General features: G+C 41.5%; 1 protein-coding gene across 7 annotated transcripts; it reads right to left on the bottom strand.

Moving 5' to 3' along the window:
- Positions 1-1,170: 1,170 nt before the first annotated feature.
- PER3 (period circadian regulator 3) lies at positions 1,171-25,226 on the bottom strand. 7 transcript variants are annotated; one of them, XM_054517141.1, is made up of 21 exons: positions 24,697-25,226; positions 23,485-23,636; positions 22,809-22,924; positions 21,803-22,004; positions 20,710-20,758; positions 18,849-18,991; positions 18,433-18,511; positions 17,741-17,847; positions 17,343-17,499; positions 16,381-16,486; positions 15,865-15,990; positions 15,205-15,331; positions 14,019-14,160; positions 13,287-13,414; positions 12,634-12,837; positions 11,762-12,013; positions 10,521-11,257; positions 9,251-9,416; positions 8,511-8,691; positions 7,728-7,878; positions 1,171-5,025 (listed from the first exon to the last, which is right to left on the bottom strand). In XM_054517141.1, the coding sequence occupies exons 1-21, from the start codon at positions 24,882-24,884 to the stop codon at positions 4,924-4,926; spliced, it is 3,615 nt and encodes a 1,204-aa protein (XP_054373116.1). In that variant the 5' UTR covers positions 24,885-25,226; the 3' UTR covers positions 1,171-4,923. The 7 variants fall into 7 exon arrangements, 6 of the variants coding, with proteins under 6 accessions (XP_054373116.1, XP_036252064.1, XP_036252063.1 ...); XM_036396171.2 differs by having other exon boundaries at positions 8,511-8,688; XM_036396170.2 differs by having other exon boundaries at positions 11,762-12,010.
- Positions 25,227-25,360: the final 134 nt, after the last annotated feature.

The following is a 25,360-nucleotide window of genomic DNA, read 5'->3' as shown; positions in this document are numbered from 1 at the left end:
CCAAGCCAGAGCTGCAGCTGGGAGCTCCCAGGAATGTGTGATGGATACCCTGACAGGGACCAGGCTGCTCTGAAACACATCTACTACAGAAAACACAGACCCATTACTTCTGAGAATGGGATGATGAAGCATCTCAGGTCCAATTTCTCACCATCTGCCAAAAATACAGCAGTACATGGTGCAGGCTCACCTCTGACATCCACACAAATGTGTAACTGCAGGTTCTCAGCTGTGAGCCAGGACCTGAGCAGGCAGCAGGATGATTGCTACTGAGAATCAGAAATGTGGATAGGCTGAAAGAGCCCAGATCTCTGAAAAAAAACCATAGATCCAACCCTGAACATTTTTCATTTCACAAGCCATTTCATTTATCCTCATTTTTTGAAACAGATAGATAAAATTTGACTCACATTTTTAAGAATGCTTAAAATGACCAAATAACCCTTTAAAAAAATCAATAAACCCTAAGTAATCAATAAACCAATAAACCCTACATCCAATGTTACTTTCCAGATGCCTGTATTTCAAGACACTGCATCACTTACCTCATCAGAAGCAGTTCAGTTATGTACTTTTCTAAGATTACTTCTTTCTTTTCCAATTTCAGTATGATGCTACTTTTGTTCTGTACCTTGTACTCCCTGCAGTGATTTTGCCTTTCTCCTGCAGGCTTCTTTCAGCACTATCAATCATATCTCTCTGTTATGTCCCTTAAAGCAGAAAAAGATGAACAAATTGTTACTCTGCAATTAGTTAAGAACTTCCCTGCTCTATGAGACATGTTCATGAATTAAACCTATGATTTTTTTTCTCTGTACTTCCTCTAGAACAAAAATTTTTAGAAAAGTCACACAGACAGAAGCTTTAAGTGCTGCATGCCAAATCCCAGCAGTTTAGAAATACAGATATAATATTTCACACACAAAAAGTCCTTACCCTTGTGGGATGCAATTAGAAAACAAAGAGCATATCCTGGAGCTGGTAAGGTGGAGTGTGACTGAAAAAAACAAACAACTACAAAACCCCTCAACAAAACAGCATCAATGGCCACAACATGGCCATTTCCACTGTACCCCCAACCCATGTACAAGCAAAAAAGGTATTGAGGGTTCTGCTAAAAGTATATTTTCTACACATTGCCAAGAGCAAAATAAACACACATTTGAACAGTTGTTTGCAGCATATTTTTCAGGTTTATTTATAAAATCAGATGCTCCTTTAAAGTGTACAGTTAAAATCACAACTGTAAATTCAACCACAGCTGAATATTATTTCAATAAAATACTCCTACCAACTGATGTAAAAATTCATTCAATTGTGATTCAAAACTGGATTCAGCTGGAAGATAAACTTACCAATACATTATTCATTCAGCAAGTATCTACCACACTGTAAAAATACATGAGGGTCCCTTCTGTTCATAGCAATGCCATGAAAATATCTGCACAACAACTCATCTTTTAAAAACATAATTCTACATTTATGAATACAACAACAACAACAAAAAAAAATTGCCAGTGAAATCCTCTGAGGGTTTCCAAACTGCTGACACCCCCACAGGGGGCAGTAACTGCATCAGTGCTGTACCAGCATGTTTTCCCTCTGACCACTAAATAAGTGATTTTTCCAAGCAGCTCTAAACTGTCTGCAACATTTTGCCAGGCAAAACAAAGCCACAGAAACAAAACAGCAGGTGCAAATCCAGCTGCCACACTCCCTCCACTGGCCTTTCTGATCAGAAGTGCATCTTGCTGTGATCACTCCAGCACACTACAGAGACTAAAGATGAGTACAAGCTGAAGTAAAAACTGCCAGTTCCTGAAAACTTATGGAAATGAGGTCAAAGGCTTGATAAGGCATTTCATTGCAAGATGAAGTTGTGGTTCTAGCAGGGTAAAGAGTGCCTTGGGAAAGTTTGGGGTTTCTTTATCCTAAGGGGATAAAACCTGCTGATTTTGCAGCCAAGTCTGTTTGATTTTTGGGCAAATAATTGTCTTATCATCACACAGGGCACTGATTGATCTGTTCATTCCTCTTACATTGTTCTCCTACACCATAATTTTTTCCATAACCCAGGAAATGTGCAGCCCCAGAGAAGGGATCCTGCACCTAAGATTTAGCCAGGATTACAAACTTGGAATTCAAATTCCTAGGCACATGAATTTTCATTATATATGGCCAGAGGGTCGGTGGTATTCACAGCAATTAAAAAACTCTCTGGGCTGTTGCTCAGTGATTCTACAAATTCACAGCAGCAGGCGGTACAAGAAGGGTTAACATCTCCAAACAAGAAACACAGGTAACATGATCAGGTTTCTACCTACAGAATCTTGATCACTTGTAGCAAAGACAGCACAGGATACAGCAAGTGAAGACTCCCAGATTTTACTCCTGAATTTGGAATAAACTGTGGGTATGCAGCTTTGTGTCTCTGCCTCTTTTTATACAGCTGGGATAATAACAGTCATCTTTTTGACATGTTCATGGACCTATGGATCAAAAGCATTATTCAAGTGTCAGGTACATATTGCCATTCTCCTGAACTGTCTCACTGTTTTACAAAAGAGATGACATAACATGTCTGCCTGCTAAGACATTGCAAATCAGCTCATTTTCATACTTGGGAAATGAACAAAACTTTCAAACTCAGGAAATAAAAATAATGTACACAAAAGAGTCTACTGTTATCATAACTTTCTTTCTGGCTTAGGGTTCCAAGCAATTTTGAAGGAGACAGCTGTCCTTACCTGAAATATTCAATTTAATCTATTTCACTAAATCTCAAAATGCATTGAAGCAATCATTTTAATTTAAGCACAGCTAAGTAGAATGAATTCTAGTGAATAAGTCTAATTTGACAGATAAGTTAATTAAGAAGCTTCCCAATCAAGAAAGAACCCTTACACAAAGTATCTGATCACGTTTTAGAGCAAATATTTTAGGCAGTGTGCTTATAAAGCAGAATAACATGTTAGGAAAATGCTGTAAAAAGACTAGGAAAGGTGTAAGATATTGCCCACATCTTCCTACTTGAATACATGACCTGCTACATGTAAACACCTACTGAAGTCTCTTATTTTAAGAGGTGTTTGAAATTTGAACACAAGCAGTACTGAGGATGTGTGGACCTCTGCTGATTTACAACACGAGAAAAAAAACAAGTTCAAGCTGAAAACTCTGAAAGACAAAGAAACGTAGCTTAAGAATAAATAGAAACCAACAGGTATAAACAGAGCAGGCAAAAACACTGAAAAAAAACCCCAAATCCAGAAAAAGAACTCTGCCTGAGTCAAATTAGCCTTGAAAACTCAAAATTCTGTAAAAATAACTTTCCTTAAAATAAACTTTAACAAGAAAGATTGTCACTGGATTGAATTTTACAAGTAAAGAAATCTTTAGATAAATATAGTTTTCCTTCAATGACCTGCAGATCACAGTATTTTACTTGAAGCTTACCAGTAACTGAAATAAGAGAAATGAAAATATTTCACACAGCAGCAAAAGGACTACACAGAACAAAAGGGTAAATAACATGTTACATTCTTAAACTCTTTGCTGAGAAAGCTAAGGTGATTAATAACATCACAAGGAAAATCTGATTACATCCAGCCTTTGATAAACAGAGGGGAAATCAGACAAAATTTACCAGGTTTTCAGCCAAGCATGTCCTGTTTGAAGAGCACTTTGAGACATTAATAAGAACAAGTCCTTTTACATACTGGCAGTGGTTACCATGTTCTGAACTACAAACTCCTTTTTCATCCATGGATTTCAACAGCCAGAGATTCCATTACAATGAAAGAGGTTAAATCTTATGCAGGAAGTCATCAACAGAAATAATGAATATGTGGTTTGATGCTCAAGTTTAGCTCCACAACATGTGAGTTTTGAAAGCAGAAGAAATGAAATGAATTCTTTTTGGTTTTGGCATCACCACAACAAAAACAAATCAGAGAAACTGCTTAAATAATTTCCTATTTGTTATGTCTGGATTCAACTCCTCTAACCACTCAACAAGAAAACATTAAGATACAAACCCACCTTTTATCTTAGATTACATGTAACTACTTTAATTGATAACTACTTGCCTTGAGAGAGAAAATCTTCCGTGGGTCTGTTTTTAAAAAGCAGAGCCTGTGGATTGATACTTTTGGGTTGGTTGGGGTTTTTTAATTGCTGTATGTAATTCAATCTCTGGTGTACTTGCAAACCAGTTATCCTTAATTAATTTATATATCTGTCTTGATAAACACAGCTTTAAAATCAAAAGCTGTAAAACAACTTGACTCCAAAACACACATCACAAAAAACATAGGGAATAATTTGCTTTTTTCCACTTCAGTTTACTTCTTTTCAATGGGCACAAGCTGGCAAAAGGCATTTAATGTAGAATAACCCAGCCAGTTTCAGCTGCTCTTTAAAAAGCTCACTGGATTCTCAAACCAGCTACATCAATTCCAGAGCCTCAGAATATTTGGATCTTTAGTTTAGACTTTTAAATATTGAACGAAAATGAAGAGTACTGTAGCTGGGCTTCAATACATCCACCTTGCAGAGTAAACATGCTCTGATCAGTAGGTTCATCACCACAGGTTGTTAAACGCTGCATCTTTTCACACTTACTGGCTAACTTCAAAAGAACAAACACCCAAACCAAAAAAATCTTTGTATTTTGCTCATCATTGAGCAGTTAAAGGTTACAAACATAACCCATTCCATGAGGTCAGAAAGTGAAAGAGCCTCCCACTGAAAGATTGTCTTCAGAGTCATGCCAGGAGTGGAGGGGTGGAGGAGGGAGATGGAATTGCATGTGTGACTGCTCATGTTGGTAAGAGGTGGCCATGGAGATCATGGAGCAAAGCCAGAGGAGGGAACAGGGTGGCAATGACACCCAGCAGTGGCACTGGCACAGGGCTGATGTCCTCAGTGTGGCAGGTCTGGAGGTGGCTCTCCCTTGTTCTCCATGCTGTCATCTGCCACCGCAGCCTCACAACTTCCTTCCCTGCTGTCACACGTAACACAGCCCTTTGGAAAGGAGCAAGAAATAGAAATTTAAACTCTTTTTATGAGTATATTTCAAAGGGTCAAACACTATGGAATGATACGTTGCAATCTCTTGAAACTTCTCACCAGTGGGGTGAGACCTCTCTAAAAGCAGAGATTAATTATACACCTGCCATTGACCTTGCTTCAGAGACCAGTTAATTTGGTTAGTGGAACATGCAGTTCTACCTTGGAAAAAAAAAGGCATGTGACTTTGTTCTTGAATTTCTTCTTTGGAAGAAATTTCTTCTGAAATGATAGACCTTATTTATCATTCTTCTGAATGATAAGGCCTTCTTCTTGAATTTGAAGACCTTATCATTCAGCTTTATAAGCAAGCTCCTTATTGAAGATTTGGACTGCAGCCTGAACAGCAACAACACTGACTAACATAAACAGCTGAAATGCCTGAGTGTATTGATACACTTTCCTTGATATTGATATTTTCCTGTTCTTCTGTTTAGAAACAGTTTCGATATTGTACCATTTTTTACAATATTGAAACAAACTCTCCAAACAGAAGTCCTGTATTTCTTGCTGCTGTCAGAAGCCTGGTTGTATTTGCAAAATCACAATCTGCACTAGAAAACACAACTTTCTGCTTAGGAACAGTTTCAGGACCTTAGAGAGAAAATAGTGATATTTGCATACATGCATTTCCTAACATCTGAGGTTATAAACATTCAACAGAATTTTCTACACAATCACTAGACCTAATTTTGCTATCTGAATCAAACACAGAGTTCTTCACTCTCGGTCCCTCTGGGAGCCTCTCAGGAACCCTGGGCCAGTCCCGAGTCAGCAGACACCAGGGGGCAGCCCCGACACGGCCGACAGCGGGAGACACTCACTGTGCCCTGAGGGTACTGAGGGCACCTGGGCTGGCTGGGGAGACACTCACTGTGTGCCCCTGAGGGTACTGAGGGCACCTGGGCTGGCAGGGAGACACTCTCTGTGTGTGCCCCGAGGGTGCTGAGGGCACCTGGGCTGGCAGGGAGACACTCTCTGTGTGCCCCGAGGGTACTGAGGGCACCTGGGCTGCAGGGGAGACACTCTCTGTGTGCCCTGAGGGTGCTGAGGGCACCTGGGCTGGCAGGGAGACACTCTCTGTGCCCCGAGGGTGCTGAGGGCACCTGGGCTGGGGGGAGACACTCCTGTGTGCCCCGAGGGTGCTGAGGGCACCTGGGCTGGTGGGGAGACACTCTCTGTGTGTGCCCCGAGGGTGCTGAGGGCACCTGGGCTGGCAGGGAGACACTCTCTGTGTGTGCCCCGAGGGTGCTGAGGGCACCTGGGCCTGGCAGGGAGACACTCTCTGTGCCCTGAGGGTGCTGAGGGCACCTGGGCTGGTGGGGAGACACCCTCTGTGTGTGCCCCGAGGGTGCTGAGGGCACCTGGGCTGGGGGGAGACACTCTCTGTGCCCCGAGGGTGCTGAGGGCACCTGGGCTGGTCGCCTTTGCAGCAGAAGAGACACCAGAGACAGCGGTAGAAGATAAAGGGCCGACTCTTAGCAGGGGTTAATGCAAGGTTTTATTAGGAGTCCCATAGGAGCTCCTGCACCTCAGGGGGCTCCTGCCGAGAGCCCCAGGGAGATGTGCCAAGGTCACATTTTAAGGGAGGTGGAAACCGAAAGTAGATAACATCCTACCAACCAATAAGTGACCCTAAGGGATGGGTACTGGGGGATGGACATATAGGACAGTGTATGGGGCAAGGCTTGGGGGGCTGACCCCTGGCCTCTGGCTCATCACTCGATGACTTGGACCGAAACTTCTGCATGGAGGGGATGGGATCTGAGTGATTGACAGAGAGCCAGGGTGGGGGATTGGGGATGATATCATCCCAGGAGAGGGATAACACAGGTAAAGGGAGGGAGGTACAGTTTGGGATAAACCATTTGGGAAAAATATGGGAGTACAAAACAAAACTACTTCAAAGTATTACAAAATATAAAAACACACTACAACACTTAACCACAACAGGACAAATGTTATCAATGAGGTATTAGAGAAACAAAGACTAGTTTTCTAGTTTTGTTCCATAGCCAAGGACATACATGTCTCAGTTTTTCTTCTCTAAGAATAAATACCACATCTCAGAACACCACATTTCACAATCCCAGTCCAACATGCAGTACTAAAACAGACAAGAGATTTTTCTGGTACAGAAGTGCATTAACACAGCCTTAAAATTTTCTGTACAACTCAACACTGAAGCTCTAAGTCTTTGTGGGAATAGATCTGTCTTGCCATTCTCCATAGTACCTGGGAGCCCTTTAAACTGATTAAGACATTCTCTAACACACATCAAGGCAAACCAGAAGCAGTTTAGCAGAGTGCCCAAGAGTTGTACCAGCTAAAATAATGAAGTATAAGATTGAATGAATACACCTACAAAAAACTGGCTATTTTTGTGTTTCTTACTTTCCATACACCTGGACCCTCCTCTGCGACTGAGCATTCTTCAGCTTCCTGAACACATCTGATCTAATTTTTACTGATATCCCAGCATTACATGCTATTCAATTATAGCAACAATTTTATAAGAAAAAGAGCAAAAGGACTTAATAACAAGAGAAAAAACCAACTCTAGATGCCTTACAGGAGATCATGGCACTGTAGGGTGGCCCTGGCTGGAAATGCCTGGGCTGGCCAAGGCAGGAGGGACCTGCAGCTCCTTTCCTCACCTGGGTGCTGATTTGCAGGGGCACAGTCTGGGTCCTGATCCACGAGTGCACCTCTGCAAGCTCCTTCTTCTGCCCATCTGTGAACCAAGGCTGCTGCTTCTGCATGACTGCCAGCTTCTCCAGATCCTGCTTTAAAACCTCCTCTTTGATTCTGCAGGGAAGAGACATCTGTGAGCACAGCTGTGCTACACAAGCAAGGCAGGCACTGATATTGTGAGAGTCTCTACACCACAATCCATGGCTGAAGCCCAGACAGCATCAGCTGCTGAAAGGGAACTGTACTTCATACCTTATTTGCTTTGTAAGGTTGCTTTCAACACTGGGCTCACATTCTGGGGTTTGCCTGCTGTTGGTTTTGTTGGAAGTTTTTAGTAATGGTGTGGATTTTTTTTTGTTTTATGGCTTTATGTGATGCTTTTAAAAATCTGGAATCCAATTACAAATTATATATATATATAAGCTAATTACAAGCAACTTGCAAATAACCTGTAGTTTTACCCCTTCATGCATTCTAAGTACAGGACAATAATATTAATTCTCCTGTACCAATCCCATTAATACTTCAGCAAAAAAGATTACATGTTACCTTATTTTAATAGACAGGGGAATGTGAAAAAAGTAGACAAAAGTAAGTAAATAGCCAGGCCTAAACTGCACAAAAAAATCTAAGACACCTTCTTGAAGTTTCATTGGTACATGTGCTGTTTCCACAGTCTCACTTTAATCCTATAGTTCCATGCACAATTCCAATCTACATGTCAGAAATTGTTGATGTTTTCCAACCTGTTTGGCATTTGGTAATTCATTAGAAATCTCTCAGGTGTGTGATCCATCTTCACCCAGGCTGACTCACGCTTCGATTTATAAGCTGTCCCTTTTTCTTCTGCTTCCTGATTCTCCTCTTCTTTGGAAGCTCCAGAAGAATAATTACTGGCAAAATACTTGCTGCTTTTCCCACTACCTGCTGAGAATGACCATTAAAAAAAAAAAAAAAGGCAGATGCCTGGAAAATCCCAGTAATTCAGCACAAGTACACCACCCCCAGTGTATTCTTGCAAGCTAATTCTGTAATAGAAACACAGGTATTCCCCGATGATTGCTCTAGCAATTACTACCTATTGAGAATTCAAAGATAAAATGCATTGTCTCAAATTATTCAAGACCTTCAAAGCTCTTTTCACTTTTCTCAAAATTAATTGGCTCAACTTCTCTGCTTCTGAGAGGTCCTGCTCTGGGCAGATTCACCTTTAGCCAAGCAAGATGTAAAGTAGTATCTAATGCAGACAAAAGTGATAATGAGAAAAAATGAAGAGTGACTTCGAGATTAAAGGAACATCTTCTTAGACTCACATTTCCAACTAGAGTGACTGAAACAAACTTGGCTTCAAGCACTGAAAGGTGATGAGAAATAAAGGCCATGGATCTTCTTACATGGATTTCCCATCCCCACTACAGTATCCTGCTATTAATTCTATGTTAGCAACCCAACTAGCACCAAATACCTAAATCTTGGGCCTCCCTACCTGTGCCATGACCAGAAGTCTCGTTGAAGCTAGAGCCTAAAGAACCAGATAAAGCTGATCCACTGCCTGATGCTGCTGAGCCTGAACCCAACTGTGAGTCCTTGTACAACGAGCAGTCAGGAAATTCAAGAGCAGCAGTTTTACCATTATCTTCTGGATCATTATCCTGGAGACAAAAAGCAGATCCAACATATCCACAGAAGTTACATTTAAGTATGCAAAAGGAAACTCATGCAGTTATTGCATTTGTCACATGTTGACCAAGTTCTCCTATCAATTCAACAGGTTTGGAGGTTTTAGCTCTGAAAATGAGTGGTGGTTTAGAACTCAGGATAACACTCTTCATGGGTGAAAATCAACAAGCATCTGAACTCTAGTTTACTGGTTTCTGCTGTAGATCCTTCCCCAATTTGTCAGGATATCGTATGGATGCACAGAGTTAACAATTTCTGCTGACAAGAGAGGAGTCAGTTCCCTTCACATCCTGTTGGATGGCATGAAGCAGCCATACACATCAAGCAAAGGTGCACTACAGGGAAAATGAGAGTCTTCCCCTGATTCACTATGCGAAGCAACTGCTTCAGCAGCTCCAGGTACACCAGCTCCCCTTTCAGGACCCTACCCTGCAGTTTCAGCTGCTCCAGCCTTTCCAGCCCAATCTGGATTCAGGAGGCAACATTTTTTTCCTTGCCTGCAGAGCTCAGATTCCTGCCTCAGTTTACCGCGGAAGTTGGAGAGGCCTTTTCTATGCCCATGTATGGAAACCGACCCACACGGATCCCTGTTCTTCTTTCATTAGCTGCATCCCTGGGAGACAGAGGGAGTAATTAGAAAAATATCTTCCCTTTGTTTTGGTTCTCCACAGAGACTGTGGGACTGGGTGAAAAAGGATGCAAATTGCGCAGCACTAACCGAGTTCCACATGCATAAAAAGCCCCAAACCCCAAATTCTAGCTGACAGTTCCATTGAAAAGGCTGCTGCCAGAATGCTCAGCAGAAGCAGCTTGTGGCAGCCTAGACCAGAAGATCTCACATTTCTGTCATTTACTAAGTGCCCACACTGTACTGGTACAAGTTCCCATAAGCACAAGTATAAACTGCTTTCTCCACCTCCTGTGCTATTCATGACCTGCAGCCTACATAGCACAGCCAACAGAAAAAGCAGCTGACAAAATCTGTGTCCCTGACACACAGATCATCACCACTGGTTTGGTGACAGAACACTGTGAAAGTCACTTTCTCCTCTACCTGAAAAACCTTTGTTACTTACGTGTTTATTTTCTGCATGTGGCTTAACATCAGCACTAATGGAAAGCTCCATAGGTTTTGGCAGCTCTTCTTGAAGCAAATTCAGCTGAAGTGGGGAGCTGCTCCTTGAACTGCTCAGCAGCAGGGCCTGGTCACACTGGCCCTCTTGCTGGTCCTCCACAGATGAGTGAGGAGAGGCTGGAAAGGGCTGATCCACAGAGCATGGTGCTACAGGTGATGGAGCACAAGGAGGGGGTGCTGGAGGTAACGTGGTGCATGGATATGAAGAGGGGGGATAAACACACTGAGGGCCAGGGAGAAACACATGTTGAGGCATCTGAGCACACATGGGGAAACCCTGAAAAAATACAGCCATAAATGTGCCTATGTTTGGGGGATAAAAGACTGGGTATGACTGTGGTCCACAGCACAGCTGTGATGAGGACATGGACTGGGGTTGTGATGAGCGAAGGGCAAGCTGCTCTCCTCCAGAAGAGGCTGGAAAAGTAGACACTGGATTCAAATAGGCAGGAAATCCCACAGGAGGATGGACATTCAGACTGGAGGAGCTCAGATAGGACACTTCTGAGGGAGAGAACAACTGTTTCTGATTTGTTCTCTTCTCACATGGAAGACTATTTCTATTTTTACTAGAAGAGTGGCTATCTGAGCACTGTCTCTGAGGTTTCTGGCGCTTGAATTTTCCATGTTTTCCTTTTTTACAGTTAGCTGGGCTCATCTGCTTTGAAGGGGAATCACCTGAGAAGAAAAATACACATATTCACTGAAATGAGAGAACCAGGAAAAAAGAGAAAAAAAAAGGAAAACAGCCAGATAAATGAGTATGGCTTAGCCAGAGAGCTGACTTTCCTCTGGATAATTCTTCCAGAAACCAGTGATGGATTTGCTGACATATCTACAGTATTTTTCTTCATGTCATCAATTTTCTTATTGATCACTTTGGCTTATCCCAATCAGATCTTTTACATTCTTTCAAGAGCAGGCAACAAACTACCTGGGATTTGCAGGCTTTATTGCAGTAACTATCTGCTTTGTGAAAAGTCTAAGATAGCAAGACCCAAGACTGAGCAGACTTTCTGCATGGGCAATGCTGCTATCAAATCTTGGCAATCCAAAGGAAGCATTCTGTAAGCAGCCACAATAAGACACTGACTGAATTATACAAAGGAGAACCAGACTTCATGGTCAGGTTGGTCTTTTAAATCACCTAACAATTCTTTATTTCTCAAAGCTGCTGCCTACCTTGGCCATAGGAATGTCTGTTGTTACTTCCACTTCCTTGTTGAAGGTAAGTCCTAAACGGAGAGAGCAAGACCCTCTGTCTGAACTTGTCAACGTAGTTCTGCTCCTCCTTTTGAGTGTGGGCTGACAATGTCTCTTTTGTTAGCCCAACTGGCTTTAAGTCCTCAGGCAGCACTGTAAGACTCTGAGCATTCACAGGAGGCAGCTCAATTTGTTCACTTCCAACAGCAGCATCCTCCATTGTAGTCACTTCTTTGAAGGGGGAAGAAAACAAATCACTCTCTGCTCTGCCCTTCTGGTGTCAACTACCACAAAACCCAGAGTGTTAAACAGAAAATCTCATCTGAGCTACTGAGCAAAGGCATGGGGACAAAATATCCTTTCAACTCAAATATAGTTAAACTAACATCAACTGAGCAAATTCCTTTGCATGGTCTGGAAAACTTCAAATTCACTTTGAAGTTGGAGGCATGTCTTTCTTCATATTTTCTTAGTAAAATAGCAGCTACATACTTTTTTTTTTTTTTGCGTCTTTCTGCATTAAAATGAAGTGACATTGGCCCCACAGTAATTTTTATTTGAATATTTATCCTCAATGGCCAAAAGCACATTGTTGTGTTTGAGGCATAGACAATGAAGTTCAAGGGGAAAGGAAACAATGTAGTCTGTTAAAACTATTTTACTAAAACACCCTAAAAACCTCCAGGCTCGAGTTTTTCTTCACAGCACCCTGAGAAGTACTTGAATATTTCACAATTCACATTCATTGAGGATGTATCTTAAATGAACAAAACTTTCTCACCGTGTACTTGAGGCTGGAAACATTGTGTAAATTGAAATATCAGTCAGTGTTTTGTGAGTGTGAACAGTACCTGATTCAGGGTGTGGGACATGCACTATAGTGCTGCTGTAGCTGCACTGGCTGGTGACAGATATGACACTTGGAGCCTTGTTGGACAGGGTCAGGTCTGCCAGAGGAGCTCCCACCATGCCTGAAGTTGTCTGGTCTTTCAGCGTCTCTTCCAGACCAGCAGATATTGGCGTGTGGGACTCAACTGCTGACAGCATAGCAGTATCTATTGGCAAATGACAAAGTTTCTACATGGAATTCCATTCCAAGCACTGTGCTCCCAATTCATCAAGTCTCACTGGTTCAGAAATAACCAGTAACTATGCAAACTATTAAATAAGACAGTTTTATATACTAAAAGAAGTATTTACATGCCAGTGCAATGTCAGCACATACTAAATGTGGCATAAACTGAGTGAGCAACAGAAGGTTCATTTAACAACAACAACAAACAAGAGTTCTTTTGATGCATTCAAAGACTTAACATTTTAGCTTATGTTTAACTGGGAGATCTAGGCAATTTAGGCAAATATTTACTAAATATTCACTAAAATACTGTTAACAACACAACAGTTTGAAAAGTGGACAAACTCTGGAACACACAAAAGTGACATATAAAAAAATTCCAATCAGTTTTTGTGGTTCTAATATGATGGTCAGTACACTTTGTGTTACCTTCCAATGCCCTGACTTCCTGCTGACTTTGCTGGACTTGTTTGTCATCTTCTGAAGATGACGATGATGTATTTGCAGAAGATTTACATTTCCTTTTCAATGCTGGAATACTGCAGCTCTCTAGATATCTGAAATGAAAGCATATCACAGGAAGCTCTCTCTACTTTGGGGGGTGTTTTTCTCCATTTGGAGAGACAAACATTTGAACAATCCAAACTGGAGATCCAGAGGTTAACTAGTATTTTAAATTCACTGCAGGAAGTTCTGGACACGTATCTGCTTTCCAAGGAGTATTTTAAATAAAATCTATCACTCTTTGAAGGGGGAAAAAAAAGAAAAAAGAAAGAAGATTATATTATCCACTGGGTTAAGAAATACTGACATTTCATAAATTATATCAACTTTCTGTTTTATATGGATGTTCTCACAGTGTGTAATGAGAAGACACAGACATATTAGGATCATCAAAATTCACTTAAATTCATATTGCATCAATGACAGATGTCAACAAATAGTTACAAACAGAATCTTAGGTCCTAAACTTTTCATTACTGTGTAATTCAGATTGGGCAATCCATCCCAATGCTCAGAGAGGCAGAAAACTTTACAAACAATCCCAAATTTATCTCACAACTCAGATGCCAGTTTAAGGCCAATGCAAACTGCTTGGATATTTACTTTCTACCAATTAATCTTAAACTTGTATCACTAAAATTTTTCATAGTTTCATACCTGATGATACTATCAACACAATTGATCTGCTGATAGGAAGGAACGTGTGGAGTCTTCTTTGGATCATCATAAAATGCATTGCCTGGTTCTGTGCCATCCCCTCTCAGTGTCTGAAGAAAACAGGAAGCAGGGTGCCTCTTCCCTGGAACAGAGAGAGCCTTTAAATATTCCTCTCAAGGGCATCTAAACACTACCCTCACACAGATATATAAATATAAATATATTTATTTTTATATATATATATATATATATACACACACACACACAGGTAACTATTGGTGACAGCATAGCTCCCATTATGAAGTTATTCTGCATTTTTATCTCTATTTATATGTTTTGAGGCACAGGAAGAAGAGGGAGAAAGATGCCTGAAAAAAGCCAATCCCCTCCCCACCTTAAACAGCCATTCAAAAAAGCAAACACAAGGAAAACAGCATATAAAACCCCCTGCATTTAAGTTGCAAATAAAGCCACAATTAACATTACTCTTCTTTCAATTTATACATCACAGAATCCAACCCATTATTTAACAGTAATTCAAAATTTTGTATACTATGAATACACTGGCCAGAGTCCTACTAATATTGACAGTACATTCCTCTAGGACAACACCAGCAGTTAACTTTACTAGAGAGTATCACAGAGCAGAATGCTTTAATACAGATTCCTTTGATATTTGAGGGAACATCCAGTTTCTCCATACATTTGTGCTACATACAAACTGCAAATTATGTGCATTAATATAACATTAAGAACTCAGTAACTAAATCCCTGCTTCAGTGGGAAGTAGGGCCATATTGTCCAGCCCATGATCGTTTCTAGGAGCTCACATGTGAGTAACCAAGGGGAGCTTCTACACTACCTGCTACAAGCACATGTGCATTTTCACTAGAAAATATTAAAGTATAAAAAAGAAGTTTGTTAACCTAGAAAGAGACAGATATGTTCCTCCACATTTCAAGGAGGAGTTAAAAAGTTATTGCATCTGCTGAGGTTATTTTTAGAGATGTGTTGGGGGGAGGGTGGGGAGCTTATGTCTGGGTTTTAAACAAAACAAACCTCATGTCTAAGCCATGCTAAAAAAGGCTATCTAAAGTTCTCCAGCGTAACACCAGGTAGCCAAACTCATGGCTACAGATCTACAGGAGTTCATGTTACCTTAAGGATCATAACTACATTAACTTACCTCCCAAAACTTCTGAGCTCACAGCCTGTTCATTTGCATTCTGTGGCTTGCTCCTCGATGCAATGTACAGCTGCTGCCCCAGGTTCTTTATTCTGTTGACATCTGCACAAACTTGTTGCAATGTCATCTTGAGACACACAAAAAATGCAAAGTCAGAATAAAATGAGCACAAAGAGGCCACAGGAGCTGACTTGGGTACTTGTATTCTTCAAATTGAAAGGGAGCAGACTATCAACCTAAGCCTGGTATCTATTGGTATTTGTAAGCTTAATTAATCCAATTATCATGGTTAATTTAAGCAAATTAACTATGATAAAGCTCAAACAGCTACAGCATTTGAATGTTTTAATACCCATGCCAAGCACTGAACGTGAGAATAAGCTGATGACTTATTCATCAGGAGCCTCACAAGGAAATAAGGTATTTGCAATGCTTGTTTTAGGACAGCACTACTTCCACTCTCTTCCACACCAGTGAGCAAAATTAGGAGCAAAACCCAAAAGCCAGCACTCTGTAATTAACCAATTTAGCCTGAACATGGCTTTATTCTTCCCATGTCAGTAAAATTCATTATGGGAACTTTACATGTACAGAGTAAACATTTTAATTTTTACAGGTGTAGTTTCACTATTCTGCAGGCAGTGACACATTTAGACTTACTGGTTCCTGTGTTTCCTCTGCACAGTTCCCATTGGAGTCACTTGAAGATGCTATGCTGATGTAGTGCTCATAAGAACCACTGCTTCCAAGGCTTCCATAACCACTGGAAACATTGCTGTGAACTGGCTGTATGAGAGGAAAAAAAAAATTAAAAATCATCCTCTGAGAGAACAAAGTGAAGGAAACAACATACTTTGCAACACAGAACTTCAAATAAACAAAGACAATCAAGTGAAAAGTCAGTATTCTGTCTGGGCTCTACCACTTGCTTATGAAGAATTCTCTACCATGCTTCAAACTGTTTCAAGATGCAGATTTACCTTTCAACATAAAGACTTGGCAGAAAAGTCAAACTGATTTTTTTTTTGTAATGAGGTGGGCCTGTATTTATGTAGAAATTTCCTTTCAGACCTCTTAAAAGACCATCCTCAAAACAGCCCACTAATCAGACTCAAGTTTCTATAGCCTTCACTTAAAAGGCCAGCCTGTGTTCTGAAATTCTTTTGCCTTCTTTACCTGCAGAAGCAGTTTGTAAATTTGTCCTTGTAATTCTCTTATCTCTTTCTCCACGCTGCTGGTTTCTTTACTTCTTGGGGCGAAGACATCTTCATTCAGAGGGCTTCTGGAGAGAGCCAACAGCATTTCACTGTTCATTTTCATTTGATGAAGAAAAGATAGCTACAAACACTTAGAACAGATTCTTAATTGATTTTTGATTATTTTGACTGTTCTGCTGACTCAACACAGAGGAATGTCATCTGTCCCCAGAGCTGCTCTGAGCAGGGAAGCTCCAAGGAAGTCAATACAGCAGCAGAAACACCAGTTAAAGCTGACATCACCCCTCTGTCTCCTTCACTCAGAAGGCAAACTCATACCCTGTAAAATCTTGTATAAAAGATCACTTTGCAAAGTCAGAAGGCCATTCACAAAAGCCATTTTCTCTAAGAGAAATCAGGTAAGAAGGCAGACAATCATATTTTCAAATTTCTTGAAAACTTAGGAGAAACATCAGAAAAAATAACTTGTATGTTCAATACTAAATGCATTTTAAAAAGATGTTGCCTTGGTAAATATTTAAATGCTGTATCAAGTAAATATGCCAAAAGGCGGCCAATTATTGGGTTTTTCTGGCGAGCATGAATTAATTTTCGATAATTATTTGTTAAAGTGATTAATTTTATGCTGCTTTTTAGCTTTGACTCATCTAAAACTGGCACTTTAATTTGGACATCAACTACATGCAAAAACCTGCTAAAATAAGTAGGTAGCTTTGCCTTTGACTTCAAAGTAATTCACTTATTTTCACACTTAATAAACAAGACTAATGCTGTTCTGAAGGAATGGTGTGAAGACAGATGCTAGGCTGTTGTCACATCAGCAAGAGCAAATTATGTCCCTAGTTCAGTACTTAGACTGTTTTATTTTGCAGGGTAATCAATGAAAAGCTCTTTACTTGATCAATTCCACAACTGACTTACGTGCGGACTTTGTGGCGGCCAATGATGAACACAACTTTCCTGCTCCAAGGATTCACAAAACTGGACCAGCTGGTGTCCAGTATGACATAATCCCCATTTTGAGTACAAAATCTAATAGGTAAATGCTCAAAAGGGGGCTGGCCAGCAAATTTCAGTACTGGAAGAAAAACATAATCAAGAAAGAAGGTTTAGCTTACATTGTGGCAGTAGTGCAAGCACAAACATGACTGGGGTTCTTAGAACTTTGGGATTGAACTCACTTTGATCTCAAACTGACTGCATGAGTTAATTAGTTAATTTTTATCAAGATTGCAGATCAGTCACATGTCAAGCAACATGATAAAGGAATGATAAAGAATCATAAATCCAACAGAAATTCCTCTAAAAGCAGCTCTTACTTTTCCGGTGGATAGTGATCATCAAAGGACGATCTTCCGGGTGCAAATACATCAGTATGGATGTTCCAATTAAATCCTGAGGTAAGTAACCCAACAAAGGCACTGCTCTGAAACCCAGACATTATCACAGGTTATAATAACATTTTGACTATTCCCATCCTTAACCCTTTGCTGGTCAGTGAAGTGCCCATGCACAATCCACAGTGAAACTAACTAAAGCAACAGAACATTTCCCAACCCATCTCATAATCCTGCACTGTAATACTGACACATAAATACCAATGACAAACATTTCTGTGCCTGGAGATTTAACAGATATTCACATTTGCAGGCAGTTTTGTTTACATGCAATGGGGAAAAAAAATGTATCTTGAAGACAATGGGTCATAGGCACATTATCAGTAATTATGCTCATTTTCCACTGTTGATGCTACCACAGCTCCCTGTTGCCCTGGATAAGGAAAAGTGACTGCAGTTCTGTTTAACATGTGTTTTAAACTAACAAAAGAGATTACATCTGTGGAGTGTGAAATGCTTTCCATGAGTGGACTAACACAAAAGTGTTTGGTTTCATTACATATTGCCAGTTGCATAGTACAACTACTTTACTTGGGTCTCCAGCTGCATCACTTAATTATTTTTTCTACCTCTCCATAAATACCTCACAGGTCTTAAAAACTCAAATCTCTCACCTGTCATCTATGTCCAGAAAAACACATCCAGGGGTGTGTGTGGTGGTGAATATTCTTTTATCCATAGGAATTCGAGGAGCTAATAGAAACAAAATATGCACTAAGACAGAAAACTTGGGCATTTACTGGTTCCTAAACTTTATAATTGTTTGCTGCTTTCTAACTCATAGAAACATTACATATTTTTAGGTACTACAGACTTCTCCCAAAAATAAAAATAACAAGTAGAAGTGAAATGCTTTGGAGCCTGGCAAAGGCAGCACAGATATTCTGGATTTGCATGCATGCACACACAAGCTACAACTTACACAGGTGAGACTACCCAAGCACAGGCTCTAAACAAAGGAAAAAGACTTTCATACATTGCATTTTTCTATTGGCTTGGATATTTTTCCTACTGGAAGCTCCTGACTTGCCTTCATATCCAGAGTGGATTTTCTCAGCCAAAGCCAAGCAGCAGGACTCTGCATCCACATGGACAGAAGTGCACACGTGGACCAAGTATGGGGTGATTCTGAAGGGGTAACAACGTGCTTCTTGTTCTTGATCCTTCCCACCCCTGAGGAAAAGCAAAAGGGATTAACACCATGCTTTCAAGGCTCTCATACTGTGTGCCAGGGTTAGAGCCCTGCCCAGAGAAGTTATGCTGAGCACAAACCCAAATAATCAGCTCCTGTGCACACTCCTTTGAGATCCAAGGTCAACACACTCAGCAACACTGAAGTCAAGTAGGTGTTTTGTCTCCAACACTTACATTCAGAGACTGTTTAGAAATATTCCTATTCTAATGGTTAAAGATTACCTTCTAATTCCCAGGCCTATCTACAAAACCCACTCATTCAGTTTTGTGCTCTCCTTCAAGCTAAACAGTTCTTTTTCTGCTTGTTGTTTATTCTGTCCCATTTTTAGGAAAAAAGAAATTCAACTATCTGTCTCCTTCAAGGTTAGTTTTCATAAAGCTATGTAAGAAAGACTGCTCCAGACTTGGTGCATTGTTGTTCTTTGATATCTTCCATAAGAATTTGTCTTCCTAGAATGTTTTTGAACTGCAGCAGCACACAACATTCTTGATGACATCTTAACCACAGCTTTGCAACAGCTGTGGTAACAATTTGCACTTTCTATTGCAAGTGCTTTTCCACCTGTTATAATTTCAATATTGTACCCAGCTCTTACAGAAAGAACTGAGTTACATTTTTGAAGATTATCATTTACACTGAAAGTTACTTTCTTATTGCACACTTAGTTTTCTAAAATGTTTCTAGAGAGAAGCAAGTAAAGTGAGTGTCATAAAAACTACTTCTGACACTTCTGTCTTTGGGAAAACAAAAGATACAAATGGAAATTGGATACAGCAGAAGTCTAACTCATAAAAAAACCGTTTTCTCACTTAAGCCTGGAGTGTGTGCTTGTGAAAAAATATTTTTACTCATAAAGCCAACATAATCAAAAAGATCTGTTACATAAGGGAAGCAGAGACAGATGTTGTACAAAATCATGGAGAAAAACTGTTATAAAATGTTTATATATCCAAGGAACAGCTCCCTAACAATGCTATCTGTCCTGCTATATTCATTTCAGGTGCCCTTACACAATTCAAGAGACAAAGCTGGTTTAAGAGCTAATGTTGTTGAAACACATGAATGAATCAATGATCAACTGAAAGATGGAGTAAGTGTCCTATCTGCTCAGAAGCAAACAGTTCTAACTGAAATCCAGAGATCACCTGAGTCTGGGACAGAATTGCACTGAAGACTGAAAGCCAATCTCAATTTTTTTCCTCTTTTAGCTCTAAGATTAGTCAGGTACTAAGCAACAAACAGCATTCACAGCAAGTCAGGCTTCACAAGCCTCAGGAGTCAGGCTTCACAGTGGGACTTAGGTGACTTGAGTTTCCATTAAGGCTTCTGCCCCAATCTCTCAGCAATCTTAATCTCAAAACACTTCTTGCCTCCACTCTCAAACAGTAAAAGGGGGGGTGGGGGGGCAGCAATTTTTCACAAGACCATTCTCCTGCATGACAGTACTTAAGGAAACCAATAGGTCCAGGAGAAAAACGTATAAACAGTTTTCCTTCTGTCCCAGTGCAAGTTTATGCATCACTCTGGGCAAGATGTTCAAAATGTTCTACTGGATGACAACATTAAACACAGAAAGCCTATTTTGTAATGGAGTTTCATGAGCTCACACTGGTCAGCTATAACAATAGAACAGTTTCTGCTAGTACTGTACCCCTTGTCAGCCTTCACAAAAATAAAACTGTAACAATAAACTCACCTGATCCTGCAGAAAAAGGATTTCACCTGGGCATATTCATATGGAGAAGCTAATAAGATGAACACATAGGAAGTATCAGTTAATACCCTTAAAAAGGTCACACCTCTCAGAACTATGTTAAACTCTGCATTCTCCAGACTTTCTGAGCAAGACTGAAGTTTCACAACCTACTCTTTATTAGCTACTGAATTGTCTGTTCAACAGTCTGCTCCCACCTCAAATGTTATCTCTCCTTTCTCTAAGAGTGAGAGTCCACTCACTCTTAGAGAAATCACTGACCTGGAATTAAATTCACAGGAAATGTATGTATATAAAAAAAAAAAAAATCAACCAACCAATCAACACACCAAAAAAACTTTCTGCAGTGCATCACTGGGAAAAGGAAAGGTGCTCTCTCCTTTGGTACTTGGCTTTATAAGCCAAGTACCAAAAACTATATACAGGCAAGAAAACCACAACTCCACTGGGGTGCCACTGCTCTGCTGGGTAGGCACATCACTGGCATCCAAGTTGTGGAATCCCTGGCATTCAAAACCTCCAGATGTCTCAGATCCTTTGATACCAAGGACTTTGGACTTCTCAGAACTGATGCCAGAACAGTCCCATGTCAAGGTGGGCCAAAGACACAGCTTTGGCTTGCAAGCTACATTTGAACTGCTCACAAATAACACAGGACTCAAAAGTCTCAGTTTAGACACATCCAGCACTAAATAGCAAATCAGCTTAAAACTTGGGTTTGATGAGCTGTGAGTGGACCATAAACACAAAGCACCTAAGCAACCATGAAGTGTAGATTAAACAACTTTAAGCTCACAATCAGACTTATTTTCTTTTCAAAAATCAGCAGTATTTGGAATGAGTAAGATGATACATGAAACAATGCAGTATGTGCCTTTTATTTACCCCAAGTAAGAGTTAAGTCTTGAGGAGATTAGCTAGGACTGGTCCCACAGCCACTCCAGTTCTCAAAGGGAAAAGGAACAAATGAGGCTGATGCACATTGGTAGCATAAGCATCTAAAATATCTACTCTGTCCTCATTCTGCAAAGACAGGAAGACACACAGAGCATTTACAAGCATTGCCATGTCCCACCTGTTTGACTTTCCATGTTCCAAAGGGGCAGGTGAGACTGGTCAGTGTGAGTGTAGAACACACTCACATCCTGAGGGACAAGCAGCTCCACAAACCGGCAGGAGTCCAACACTTTCTTCTTACAGTTCAGAATAGAGGCTGCCTGCTCAGAAATGTGCACTATGCGTCCAGACAGCAAAGAAAATACAGCCACAAACGTGTCCTGGAAAACAAACATTAAAGGCAATCATTGCCTGAAACACAGCAGTGAAAATGTAAGGATAAAAAGGAAAACAACCCCAAAACAAACAAACCTACCAAGCCCAAAGCACCACACACCACAACCTCAAAGGTTCAAAGCTATGTTGGGTAGTGTGTGATCCACTAAACTCTCCAGTGCTGCAGCAGTGTACTCAAGATTTACAAATGCTAATAAGACTGCATTAGTCTTCTCAAAACAGATTAATGCTTGTCTTTGCTCTGAATGACTGCTTATCACTCCACACACTCCTCCACAAATTTCAGAGGATTCATCATAATTCCACACACAAAAACATTCTGAGAGCTTTCCAATATTTTTTTGTATTTTTGATACATCATCCAACAGTACCGAATTTCAAGAAATGCTTCTTTGTAAAGCAGAGTCAGAAAGCATAACATCTATTGCAAAACATTAAAAAAATTAAATGCAGAGTACAAATAGAAACAAAAAGTCCCTCAGAAATATGGATCTGATTGGTCTTAAATCCTTCTCTGTCTCAAGAGATTACTCTGCACTAAATGAATTCTCAAACAGCTATTTGTTGCTTCTGGCCAAAAAAAAAAATAGTATTTCTGCACTCACTTTGTTGGGTACTGACACGGCAGAGATAAGATGTAATCTTGATTTATCTCAAAAAACTTGAAGGTCTGTCTGGGTAAAATTTAAAGGCCTTTCAATTTTACACATTCTATTTCTACAGAACAATGTTAGGAGACTATATTTAGTGAAATTGAATGAACTCCTTGAGTGTGCCTGAATTCTTACAGTGTTTTTTGGAGTGTGTTCAGATGCAACTGCCACCAACTCTTCTATGCTGTATGTCACCACATCTGCCTGAAACACTCTTCGGTCATTCAGAGCCTGGAAAAAGTCATTGTTTGCTAATTGAAAAAAAAAAAAACAAACAGAAAAAGCAAAACAAACACAAGGAAGTCAGTAAGGAGACTACTTTGAAAATATTTCTTACAGCCCTTGTACTTTTGTCATCTTTTTGGTGAAGTCCAAGGTGGGATGAGAAGGTCTGTGTAGTGACAAAGGGAAAAGGAATACTGATTATACTACTGGAGTAACCTCATTTTGTTACAGAATACAAGCATGAAGAAGCAGTACAATTTTAGCTACTTAGTTCAGTGGGAAAACACAAACTAACCAATAACTTTTCAAAGTAGGATGGGAATATCATTTTCTTAATATACATAAAAAATTACTATTAGGCACTCTTAGCTATGGGACTCTGAAGAAAAGAAAAGCAGTAGAGGGTATCTCAACAGAAGAGATAACACTGTTGCTTAACAAAAAAAAAAAACTGGCAACAAAGCCACAGTGCTTCAGAAAGTCACCTGTTTGCAGGATAACTGGAATGCATTCTTTTAATCCTACTTGTTGCCAGACACATCTATGCAAACCATGCTGCTGTTGTGCAGGTTTTCTCCACACGTACCTTGGACCTGCTGGACACACTGCAAGGCGTAGTTGAGAGCACTGATGGTGCTGGGCTTGTTAGAACTCCTTTTCTCCTCAGGCAAACACCTTTTCATTTCTTGGATCATCATCATCATATCTCTGTGAGACTGGCTCCAATTCAGCTGCTCGCTGTGAAACACAGGTTAAACTTCACCAGAGAACTCTGGTGTCGATTTTTTTACTACTACCCAACTAAAATTACTCTCTAAATCAACATTTTATGGGAATGGCTGCAGAGTCATGTAACATCCAGGAATGTCCTCATGCTCATTCACTAAATTTCCTGCTACATTTTTCTCACTTCCTTGCAATTGAAGTTTTTCTCCTCTACCTTCCTCCTTCCCAACTCCCGTGTCATGGATGGCAAAGTCACATTGAAACCACTCAGCTTGCTAAGATGCCTAGCAACTAAAAAGAAGGTGATGTTTACTCTGGATTTTCTAAATAACATAGGTATTAAAATAATTAATAAATGCTGATTCTTGATCTCTCTAAGGTTTTTGAGCCTTGAAGGCTGTCCCTGGTTATAAGCATCTCAAGGAACCATGAGGTCCTCAAAATACACCTGATGCAAAGATTTCATGCCTCGTGACTTCAGAGTCTTCGTCATACTTTGTAACTGTTGACTTCAACAGCTGCAGAACGGTTAACAGATAAAATCTCCCTCTCCTTACATTCACTTATTTCACGGACTAAAAGACAAGCAGTCAATATCCTCAAATCACAGATTCTAATCCTACAGATGAGATACGAACCCCATTTTTTTAGTAACTCATTTCCAGTAGACAGTATCATTAGTACCGTACTCTTACTATAGAAATCATTACATAAGTGTAAGTATTGCGTGGTAACTTCACAAGCCTGTCCAACGCTGCATACATTAGAGCTCTTTAACTCTTTTTTAGATTAAAAAAATTAATTACTGAATTTCCGAACTCTCACGAAAAATGTTATTTCAGTAATAACACTAATTCTGTTTTGGTACTGCTAAACAGACTTTAGCTGAAGTACACATCCAAGCTCCCCGAGGGTCGCTGACGGCGGCACAGCTCACCGGAGTCCGAGCAGCTCCCGCTCACCGCACCTGCCCACGGCCCGTGACCGCCGAGCCCCGCAGCCACCGGGCCCGAGCAGCGCCCGGCCCCCGCTCCGCACCCCGCGCACCCGCCCCCGCTCGCTGCCCGGGTACCTGTTGGCTTTCTTGCTGCCGGACTCGGGGCTGTGCAGCTCGGTCCCGCCGGGGCCGCTTCCCGCGCACGCCGCGCACCGAGCGCCCGCAGCCCCCCCGGGCGCCGCCGCCGCCTCCCGGCCGGCCCCAGCCCAGGCTCGGGCCGCGCCGTGCTCCGCGCTGCCGCCTCGGCGCTCGCTCGCGTCCATCGCGGATCCGCTGAGCGCCACAGCACGGGGGGCATCGGCTGCCGCGGCACCGGGGCACGGCCGGACCCTCGGCCTGCGCTGCAGGCAGAGCACGCGCCGCCTCACGGGACGGTGGGAGGAGCGGCGCCCCCCCCGCCGCTCTCCACCGAGACGAGTGGGCACCGGGGCCGGCTCCGCGCTCCCGCGCTGCTCCCCGCCGCGCGCCCCCTCAGCTCGCAGCTGCCCAGCGCCAGAGGGCCCGGCGGGCCTCCGCTTCGCCTTCCCGCCCCTCCGAGGCCGCGCCTCTCCCGCCGACCCCGGGCTGTGCCCGCTCCGGGCCGGGAGCGCCCTGAGGGGCCGCGCCCCCGCCCCGCGCCGTTACGTAACGCGGCGCACGCGGCGGCCCCGCTCCCACACACCCGCGCCACGTGCGCCGCGCCCCGCGGACAGAGGAGGAGGCGGAGGCGGGGTCGGAGCCGCTTTATTGGAGGAGACCG

Source organism: Molothrus ater, chromosome 23, assembly GCF_012460135.2.
Source record: "Molothrus ater isolate BHLD 08-10-18 breed brown headed cowbird chromosome 23, BPBGC_Mater_1.1, whole genome shotgun sequence".
Classification (NCBI taxonomy): domain Eukaryota; kingdom Metazoa; phylum Chordata; class Aves; order Passeriformes; family Icteridae; genus Molothrus; species Molothrus ater.
The sequence above is the reverse complement of the archived record's forward strand: the minus strand, read 5'-3'. Positions and strand labels throughout refer to the sequence as shown.

Bases quoted from the DNA above. Each gene is read 5' to 3' on its own strand.
- PER3 (XM_054517141.1), bottom strand. From the start codon at position 24,884: ATGGACGCGAGCGAGCGCCGAGGCGGCAGCGCGGAGCACGGCGCGGCC. The intron at 16,487-17,342 runs GTAAGTCAGTTG...GGCTCTCTCCAG, and splicing joins GGCCGCCACAAAGTCCGCAC to AAGCCCTCTGAATGAAGATG. The intron at 11,258-11,761 runs GTAGGCAGCAGC...TTTTCTTCTCAG, and splicing joins CAGACATTCCTATGGCCAAG to GTGATTCCCCTTCAAAGCAG.